At 25.6% G+C, this 10,462-nt stretch overlaps 1 protein-coding gene across 1 annotated transcript; it reads right to left on the bottom strand.

Moving 5' to 3' along the window:
- Window positions 1–357: 357 nt before the first annotated feature.
- Window positions 358–2,130, bottom strand: LOC105256065 (transforming growth factor beta regulator 1). Its single transcript, XM_011265707.3, has 5 exons — window positions 2,011–2,130; window positions 1,663–1,891; window positions 1,246–1,522; window positions 945–1,164; window positions 358–652 (listed from the first exon to the last, which is right to left on the bottom strand). Exons 1-5 carry the CDS (start codon window positions 2,128–2,130, stop codon window positions 482–484), a joined length of 1,017 nt encoding a protein of 338 aa, XP_011264009.1. The 3' UTR covers window positions 358–481.
- Window positions 2,131–10,462: the final 8,332 nt, after the last annotated feature.

Raw genomic sequence — 10,462 nt, 5'->3', positions numbered from 1 at the left:
ACATATCAATTACTTGAAGGATAATTCGTCCGAAAAATGGGTTCATGTAAAATTAAGATAAAACTATACTCATACGATAAACACTGCTAATAATGTATAGTACATATTTCAATTTGTATAATGTGGTTAGAGAAGGTCTCTAATGATTATATATAATGATTATATATATTTGTCATAAAAATTGATCATTTTATATACATCATAGCTCAAATAAATATTACAGAATTATTAATAAGTTTTCAATTTGCATTAGCAATTTCTCTTAAATATAATCCAATTATATATTTCATAAATATAAAAAAATATAATTCTCCATCATCATATCAAATAAAATTAAATGTATCAACAGTAAAAACTAATAAGCTATAATATACGAATCAATCAATCTTTTTGTTTTTAAATATATTTTGTGGGGATATGTGAAAAATTTTATTAATTTTAAATCATGTTTAATTGTATGTTAGACTTATAATATTAATAATCATGCAAGAAGATCTTGAAGTGTTAATAGATCATGATCTGAAGGTTCTTCTTTTACTCTATAAGAATTTAAAGCATAATGTCTGTGCAATGCTGCAAAACCAAGTCCTGGATCAGTTTCCATTTCTGTTACTGGACTTGCAGCTCGTTCGATGACATGATTTTTGCTTACCTATAATGTATAATTTCTAATTATGTAATGAAATACAATTATATAGTGAAAGCTTGTTAACATTTTAAAGATTTAAAATTTGATATTCTAATTTATCATAATGTTTCTTAAATCATTTCATGAAATAAATATTTCATTTAATAAAATTTGATACAGAAATGTTTTGACAGATGCTTTTAAACTATTGTAATTTTGAGAAAGAACTTATATTTTACATAAATATATTTTTTTAAATTCTATCTTGTTCATGATTAAATATAATATATAGCCTTAAATTATTATATATACATACTTCAAAACGTTGTTGTTTGTACATGGCTAATTTGCGCGTTCCTGAAGAACTTTGTATTAAATTTTGTATGGTAGGATGAGAAATTCCAAAGAAATCTGCACCCTTTGGTGCTATCGAACAAAGCATTGGAGAAATTGCTGCTAAGAGTTTTGAATGACATTCGTCAGGGCTACATCCGACTAATGGTTGATCCAAATCATTATCAGATACTATTTCAAATCTATAAAATTATACGTATTTATATAATTGTATTATCTTAAGAGAATAATTATTTTTTCATATTATTTCTTTAATCTTATACCTAGGTTTTGGTCCACCATCTAGTATTTTGCAGGTATATAAGCTTTTTGTTCTTGGATCTCTTAAATTGGCATACACTCTTGTACTACAATAACCTACTGGAAATATAAGGTCTTCTGTGTGATATGCAATTCTGTCTGATACCACTTCACCAAGAGAATATATTGTAAGATCTCCTAAGGCTACGGGAAGTATTGGCCTTCCATGTACATCTAATGGAATCGATTGCACTACTCTTCTGGCAGTTTTGTTATATCTTTTGGCCTTATTCTTTGACTCTGCAAAAAAAATACAAATTGTATCAAGTATTGCTAATGCATAAATGTTTATTATCTATATTAAAATCTTAAAATACATTTTTTAAACTTATTTTTCTATACTCAATATTAACAATATATTATAATATACAAAGAAATACCTGATCCATCTGTGGAAGTCTTCTTTTTTACCGCTTTTTTTGGTGTAGTGCATTCTGGATTAAATGATGGTGAATTTATATTATTTGACTGTGAACGTGCTACCAGAGAGTTTGATTCCATCTCCCCTTGATGTTGACATAATTTTCGTAGAAGAAACAGTCTCTCTTCTTTAACAACCATAAGATTTTCTTGCATATGCGCGACTTGATCACATAGAGCTGCATTTTCCTGCATTAAAATTTAAATTGCCTTTTAAATTTATAAATGAAATGCAATATTATATATATTTTTTAGGCCAATTTGCAAATAAAAATATAAATATCATTACATATAAGATTAAAACTTACAAAAACAGTATTCTTCACAATCCTTTTGAGTTTCCTATACTTTTTCTTATATTTTAGATTTAATTGTAATTCAGTATTTTTATGATAATCATTGTAATAACTATCGTATGCTTGAGCCATATTATAATATTGTTAATAAAATATTGCACGTGTATAAATTAAAAAATCACCGTATATTATCGTGCTATATTTGATTGACAACACCACGATAGAGGTTAGGAATTCCAGAATTTCTGTTGATCTTATATAGTTACAATTCCTGCATTTTCCTTTGCTCTCTTTTGGGAGGAAAGGCTTCTCTTTCTTTCTCTTGTCTTTTTCTCCTCTCAAAATTCTATTATTTTATGTACATTTAGGATTTGAAAAAAAAAGAAAATTTCAAAAACTGCAATAAACAAAGTAATATTTATTTTATATTTCTTCTCTCTCTCTATCTCTTTTTCTCTCTGAAAAAGAGCAATAAAGCGACCAATCATTGAATCATAAACTTATCGAGATTCGAGATAACTTTTCTTAATGCGAGAAATGTCATCCAATCACGAATCTAGTTCGAAGGACGTAACAATATGGCATCCTTTATTGGACGTAGTGATTGGCCAATATTTCTGCGCATGCGCGTACATGCGCGCTTACCTACGCGCGACTATCCCATCTAGATAGAATGTATAGTGATCGGTTTAGATATTTTGAATCGCAGAGCGCGCCTCGATAGATTATATTTTACAATTAAGTGCGTCGCATTAGATTGCAAAATCGCAATTAAATCGTCTTTTATCGTGTGCATCTGTTCGTTTAAAAGTAAATCCAGTGCGCAAAAGTGTTGTAGGATGTAAATTTAACCCGCGAAAAGTATTCTTACGAGTAAATTTAAGAACGCAAAAAAGTATCGCGAGTGTTTGTGTAAAGTGTTATTTGGACTTCGTCCTAACATGCAATATGTTATACATAAATTGCTATTACACATAAATACATCGTGATTTCCGGATCAACAATCTATTCTTGAGCGCAGAATGGACCAGATTCGCGAACTTTTTGCCGAGATCAGCGAAAATCAGATATGTATTGTACAGGTATGTGCAGTCGTATTATTTCATGTGCATATATTTTCACGCAAATGCATATAAAAATATATGGAAATATATATGTATGTCAATATTTTTATTTGTAATCGAATATTTCCCTCTTAATATTGTTAACATCCTTTATTAAATTGATTCAATTCGTTCCAAATATTTATAAATTTTTACATCGATTTAAAAATAATTTTAAATTAAAATCTTTGAATCTTACTTAAAAGTATTTATAAAATGTATTTATTTAAAATATATTTCTCAGTTTATAATTGTATGTGTCTATCTATTATAATATAATATATCGATAAATATATTTTTTGGGGAAAAAATATGCACAATAGTCTTATAGTATTATATCTAATAGTATGTATGCAATATGTTTTATCAAATCTATATATACAATATGGTAAAAAATTTTTAAAAAAATAAAATCGCTAAAAAATTGCTCTATCTATTATATGTATACATATCATTTTAAATAAAATTATTTACTGTCTTGTTTGAATAAAATTATTTTAAAACTTAAAGTTTGAATAAAATTATTTTAAAACTGTGTATCATTTTGAATAAAATTATTTTAAAACTGTGTATCATTTTGAATAAAATTATTTACTGTGTGTATGTATACATATCATTTTGAATAAAAGTATTTACTATAATTATTTAATCCTCAAAACATGAATCTTATAATGAAAGTATGTGATATACAAAAGTATGTAAAATGTATTTTCATCAGGAATGGCTGAACAAATCCAAGTAAAAAACATTATGTAAATTCCGATTTTTACTTTCCAGATTTTATTCAGTGGAATAAATTGGCAAAAACTATTTAATAACTAAAATTAATTAATATACAACACTAAAATATAACTTTCATATAACTTTATGCAAAAAATATTTTTTTTTGCTTTAATTAATAAATTATATTAATCACTGTAATTAAAAAATAAATCAATCTAATAATAAAATCTTGTTTAATTCAAATTAATGTGTGAAATTTTTAAAATAAAAATTTTAAGGATATCAATGTTAGTAAATTTTATATTAATTTTTAATTTAATAAGAAATATGTAATAATAATAGAATTGGAAATTATTATTAATACAGATTTGATTCGCGCTTAACATCTTGTAATAAAAAAACAATTTATTTATTCTATTGAGTTCTAATCTGTAACGGATTTTTTTATTTTGGATAAAACTTAAATTAGAAAAATATTTCAATTGGTAAAAATATCGATAAAAAGATTTTCTATTTATTTGAACACTTTTAATAGAAAAGACCAGTTTTTGCCGATTTTTTCCTGAAAATACCAATTTTTACACTGACATGAATTTTATAAAAAAAAAATATTAGTATGTTGCCAATCCTGATTTTTAATAATAAATCAATTACTTTTTTAATTGTTAGTTAAAGAAAAAAAATTCAGGAAAAAATAATATTTTGAAAATAGAAAACTAGAGAAAAAGTTATTTACAGTATAATATTATATATTTCTCACGATATTTATCACGACATAATTTATTATTAATTTTAACTGTAGATTATATATTTGAAATGTAATACTCATAATATAAAAAAAAGTCCTTCAGACTTTAAATTTACAAAAAAATCTTATGCATGCATACCAATGTTTAAAAAAATTTTAACAATCTTTTCCTATATTTATGAAAAAAAATTGGAAAAATAGGAAAGTTGAGAAGGTAAGTGAATCTGTATATATAAAAGATTTATTTCGAAAATACGATTTATTAACTTGCCGAACCTAAATTCTGTGACGCGCGCGCTCACACGCATTTACACGCGACATCTCGCTATCGCACGCGCTCTTTTGCATATTCTCACACACGCGATATATAAAATCTAAAAGGTCGCTATACTTAAACACCGTGACTCGTAGCTTGCTCGATAAACGTTACGCTATCCTAGAAATTGTGTTAATTACTATGTCGATACGAGTTGCTCGATCGTGCGCGATCGTCATCGCCGTCGTTACAACGATTACACAGAATTCTGTAAAACATCGTGACAATACATCAAAGATATCCAATCTTCATTATGCGATTCATTTCGCTCATACTGTATTTATTCTAAAGCATTTCCTATAAAAAATGAACAGTCATCAATAATCTATAATCTTGATCGTCGGTGGAAGTCTTAAAAGTGTTAAAAAAAAGAGAAAGCAAAAGATTTTGTATTATTAAAAAATAAAAAAGATTGAATATATAATGAAATAAATTTTAGAGACACATATAAATCGTGTGTCTTCTAATTTTAATGGAAAATTGAATCTTAAAATATCCACAAACATAAATATGTTTATGATATATTCACGATATATTATTTATATCATAAATATATTATTATATATACTTATATTTTATTTAACAAATGAAGAGATTAAGATAACATCTTTTATTATCATATGATGTATTTAAAACTAAAAATAATAGAAAAATAATTTTTAATTATAATCAAAGAGACGCTTAATTTTGTATATTCTTGCATAATTGGGGCTATATTTCTTAAATTTACACGAACTTTCCACAAACGATCAACTTTCCTTCAATCGCATACAAATGACTTTATTCTTATCAAAGCTCAGCGACGGATTTATGGATGTATAGATCAGAGTTTAAAAGAAAATAAATTTATAAATTAAAATTGATAGAAAATATATGAAATCTCCAAAACATATTAAATATAAATTTATAAATTAAAATTGATAGAAAATATTTAAAATCTCCAAAACATATTAAATCTGAATTTTTAATTATATGTATGATTTAAATAGAAACTTGATTCTACTGTAAATCATTTGTAAAAAAAATTAATTTTATCCCAAACTATTTAGAGAAAATGTATCCTTCTTTCACTAAACGCATCTATCAACATTTCCTTGCAAAATGTTTTTTGTAAATTTACAAAATGTTTTCGTAAATTCAATTTTTAAACTTATTAAATTGATTGCCATGAAGATTATATTACAATCGCATATTACTTTGTGATTATATTAATTAGAAAAAGTTGAACGCGAGTTTAAAACTTTAACATCATATAAAATCTAATGCATGATATTATATTTTAGCTGTATTAAATGTGCCGCATTTAATATAAACACTCTAAATTCACGTTTATGGCAGATAACTATCGCAAATCAGTATATATAATTATCGCAAATTTTAATACTATAGTTATAACTACACACATTCTGTTATAAATAAGGATTAAACGTGAAACCATAGATCCGACGCTGTTATATATTACATATATATATATATATATATATATATATATATATATATGCAAATCTTTATTATCACCCGTGTCAGCAAGATCGCTAATCTAGTAATTCATTTTTCAACCTTATATGGTTCTAACGATCTCGCAATCAGAATAAGCGGCTTGAGACAGAAAGAAAAATCTATACGTAGATTTATTCTTATTTGATCAGAATTAACTCGCTCACACTTCCAATATTAAGAGTATTTTTCTCGATTAGGCTGCATTGTTTAGGCGAATTTTTGCTGACAACTTAACGTTCATTCAATAACATGCACATTCGGCGATAGGTACATTTGTGCGAAATATATTTTGATAAATTTGAGCAAAATTAACATTTTAGAACGATAAGAACGATCAAATTTCGTTAGATTTTATTATAAATAAAAATAATATGATAAGTTTATATAAATACATAAATTTTTAAAAACACAAAAATCTTTTAATCAATTGTTTAAAATATCGCAACTTATCTGAAATAAAGATGTAACTGATACGATTACATCATTTAAATGATGTAATCTTTGCAGATTTGCTTTTTTTCGAGTCAATCGGGTTTACGTAGCTGACTTTTTACGAGTTAATATTTATATACGAATAATATACAAGGTCTGTTCTAGACGCGAACGAAATTATGTTTAAAAAGGTAAAAAATCAACAGAGCGGCAGCTCACTTTTTAGGAAATATTAATTTTTAGATACACGTATATTTTAAATATAAATAATTTTTTTTAAATTACATTATAAAATATGAAAATTGATCAACTTAATACATTGAATTTGGAATATTATATTTAAAAAATAGTAAATTATATTCAAGTTTATTAATAATTTTCATATATTTGTTTGTCAATAATTTTCATATTTTGTCTCAGCTCTTGTCAATATTTTTAATAATTTAAAGGAAAGAGAAAACAATTATATAATGAAAACAATTATATAATAAAATAAATAATATATATATATATATATATATATATATATATATATATATATATTTCACGTGTCAATTAATTATTAGAACTAGTTTCCACATGTATTCCAAATTAGTTGTGTCCCACATTAACATTCTTTATAGCATCATGGATATGTATGTGCATTTCATTACTTGCATGAACTGTTTCATTTGCGATCGAAAAAGCCCTCACTATCGGGATCGAACATTGAGAGCGATATATATTTCAGAGATGGTTGTTCTTAATCTTGATCGTCTGAGAAACTTTTAATTGCAGACGCGCATTTATCCGCTGACTAAATGTCATCTTTTTACATACCTAAATTAGCCACAAATTCATTAAAAGCAAATTATGGATGCAATTAACAATTAATCGCCGTTAATAGGTTTCGTTATTGTTGTGTTTCTTCTCTGTCGATAAATGTGATTTGCGAGATTCAAAGAACGGTATATTTTAAATATACACCTCGGGGTACAAAAAGAACATTAACGCGTAACTTTAATTACTCTTTCTACAGCATTGTATAGTTCAATTTTATATCGCATACACTGATATTGAAAATCCACACGTCGCATTGTCAATACAAAATTATTGTAACTCAAAAAATTTTCCATTTTCTGAAAAAATTAATACAGACGATAATAGATGAAAGAAAAAATTAATAGTTGATATTATTGAAATATTTTTCGAGTTACGATTGTATCAACAGTGCATTGTGCACAGTATAGTCTACACATAGAATATATAAAGTATATTATGAAATAAAGTGGCATTACCTGAATATAATTCTAATAAATAATTTCGGATAAAAAGATTTATTATACGTAAAAATTTATTTTATCACTTAATAAATATGACATCGATATATTTCTTTGCTTTCGTCTTTAATATTTTTTTTTAATATAAAATCTCGAATCAATAATGGAACAAACAGTCTAATTTATTACTTTATCATTAAATTAGATAATAACTGTCATATTTTCTGCTAAATGTGGCAATCTACTTCCAAGCTTTACTCGTCTGATCTAAATGTTACATTTAATGTTATTACAAGCTGAGAATTATGTAGCCAAATTTAACACTAAATGGAATATAAATAGCCATAATTTGCGTGAGTGACGCTCAAGATATATATTCTATATGTAGACTCTGCGTAGACTTTCAACGCTATCGCATAAGCTTCCATGCATCCACTGGACTAATCGCTGACGCGTGTACACAGTGGCGGAGTTCCGCTAGAGGCGGAAACGCACATCATAGTCCGTTAAACGTTGCTATTTACAGTAGTTACATGAACTCGTCTCTACAAGTTAAACACGCAACATTATGACTGATATTTACATGATAAGAGTAACAAACTCGGCAGCCATTCATTTGTTCATTCCACTTGGTTTATCGATACACATTCGAAATTATCTTGTCGAAAGGAAGCTTGTAATATTGGAGAAAATACATAATTATTGGCCTTTAACATACTCTTTAATCTACAACATTCATCAAAATTCCCTTTAACAAAAATTTTCTCAGCCTTTTTTTAAGTTCCATTTTGTTTATATAGGAAAAGTTTATGTAGAATAAAATAATATAAAGTTTTATTATTTTATTTGCTGTTTTCTTTTTGCTTAACTTATAAAAATTTTTTTTCTTTTGTAATTTAATTCGATATATTAATGTCTACTAGTTTCTTAAAAGAAAGCTAGACATTGATTACAAAATGTTGTGTTAATAAAAAAATTTAAACACGTATAAAAGATTCTTTTTCTAAAGATTAAATATTTAATCTATTTTTATTTTTAAGAAAATCTATGTAGGAATTTAGTTCCTCGACATTTTAAATATAATTTTCTTTAATTTTAAGTATAATATGCTCCAATAAATCGATTTTGTTCCACATATATATATTCCAAGAACAACAATAGTTCACATCTTGTACTTTCATCGTTAAATGGTAATGTCATTTAAATTAATAATTTCACATTATTTAAAAGACAGAGAGTTTTTATTCCTATTCTTAGAGTTCTTTCATATTTTTATCGCAATCTTTTATTAACTAAAAAATAGAAAGATAAAAAACGATGCTTCTAAAAGATAATTTTATGTTCCGACTTTCCGTGCAATTGCAATTGATACCCATAAATATTTATGCGTTATAATAGATCCGACAAGCTTATTGAAATTGAATTCAGACATTGTAATCTCTTCTTTGCGCCACTGTGAACACACGTTATTCTCCGCAAGATCATTGCAAAATCGATAACGATATAATAATTCACTTAGGATTTTGCTACATACAAAAAATATCCTTACAATCTAGATATGGCCTATGTACAATTTACATGCTAGTTCGCCAAATGATTGTTACGGATGTATGTCCGGATTCTATATAGCTCGCATATTTTCGCATAAAAATGATATACCTTGTACATAATTATGTAATCGAAGGCTTGACACAATTATTGAAATCAGAAAAAAGAATTGTTAGTACCAGAAAAACATCTCAAGAAAAGTTATATATAGTATATATATTTTTTAATATTTTATTATAATTATTTACAGAAAATTCTCTTCACATTCGCGTTTTGTACTTTACAAATATTTTCATTAACAATTACAATTTCTTGCAATGCTATTAGTATACTTTGGAGAACACAATCTTTTTAACAAAAAATAATTTTCTAAAAATATAATATCAAAAGTAAAGTTTCTTAGGTCAAGTCTCCAATATGTAAAAGTATGATAAATGTTTGATTCAAATTGGATTTCAGTTTAAAATAATATTTTACTTTTTAACATGAACGTATTTTAGGAACAAAAAATACAATAGAAATTATAGATAATTATAGATTATTTTAATCGATAATATATCAATTATAACTAAATTGAAAACTATAATTTTATATTTAATTTGAAAGTTACAAAAAAATGACAGTTTCAAAAAAAGTACAAACATTTTTAGTTCGCCCTAAAAGATATAATTTTATGTACAAAACATATAAGATATATAAAAATCAAGATTATAATAAAAAAAATGACATTACCAATTAATCTCTCCATAAACGAAAAAATATCATCGCATTGCTTAATCAAAGTTAGAAATAAATTGTTCCAAGGGACCATTAGTCAGTCATTCGAACGCGCGAT

Source organism: Camponotus floridanus, unplaced genomic scaffold (assembly GCF_003227725.1).
Source record: "Camponotus floridanus strain SB8 unplaced genomic scaffold, Cflo_v7.5 scaffold17, whole genome shotgun sequence".
NCBI lineage: Eukaryota > Metazoa > Arthropoda > Insecta > Hymenoptera > Formicidae > Camponotus > Camponotus floridanus.
This window is presented reverse-complemented; position numbering and strand designations above follow the sequence as displayed.

Coding starts and splice junctions, on each gene's coding strand:
- LOC105256065 (XM_011265707.3), bottom strand. CDS start 2,130: ATGGCTCAAGCATACGATAGTTATTACAATGATTATCATAAAAATACT. Junction 1,892..2,010: donor TTGTGAAGAATACTGTTTTT/GTAAGTTTTAAT, acceptor ATTTTAATGCAG/GAAAATGCAGCTCTATGTGA. Junction 1,165..1,245: donor GATGGTGGACCAAAACCTAG/GTATAAGATTAA, acceptor ATAATTTTATAG/ATTTGAAATAGTATCTGATA.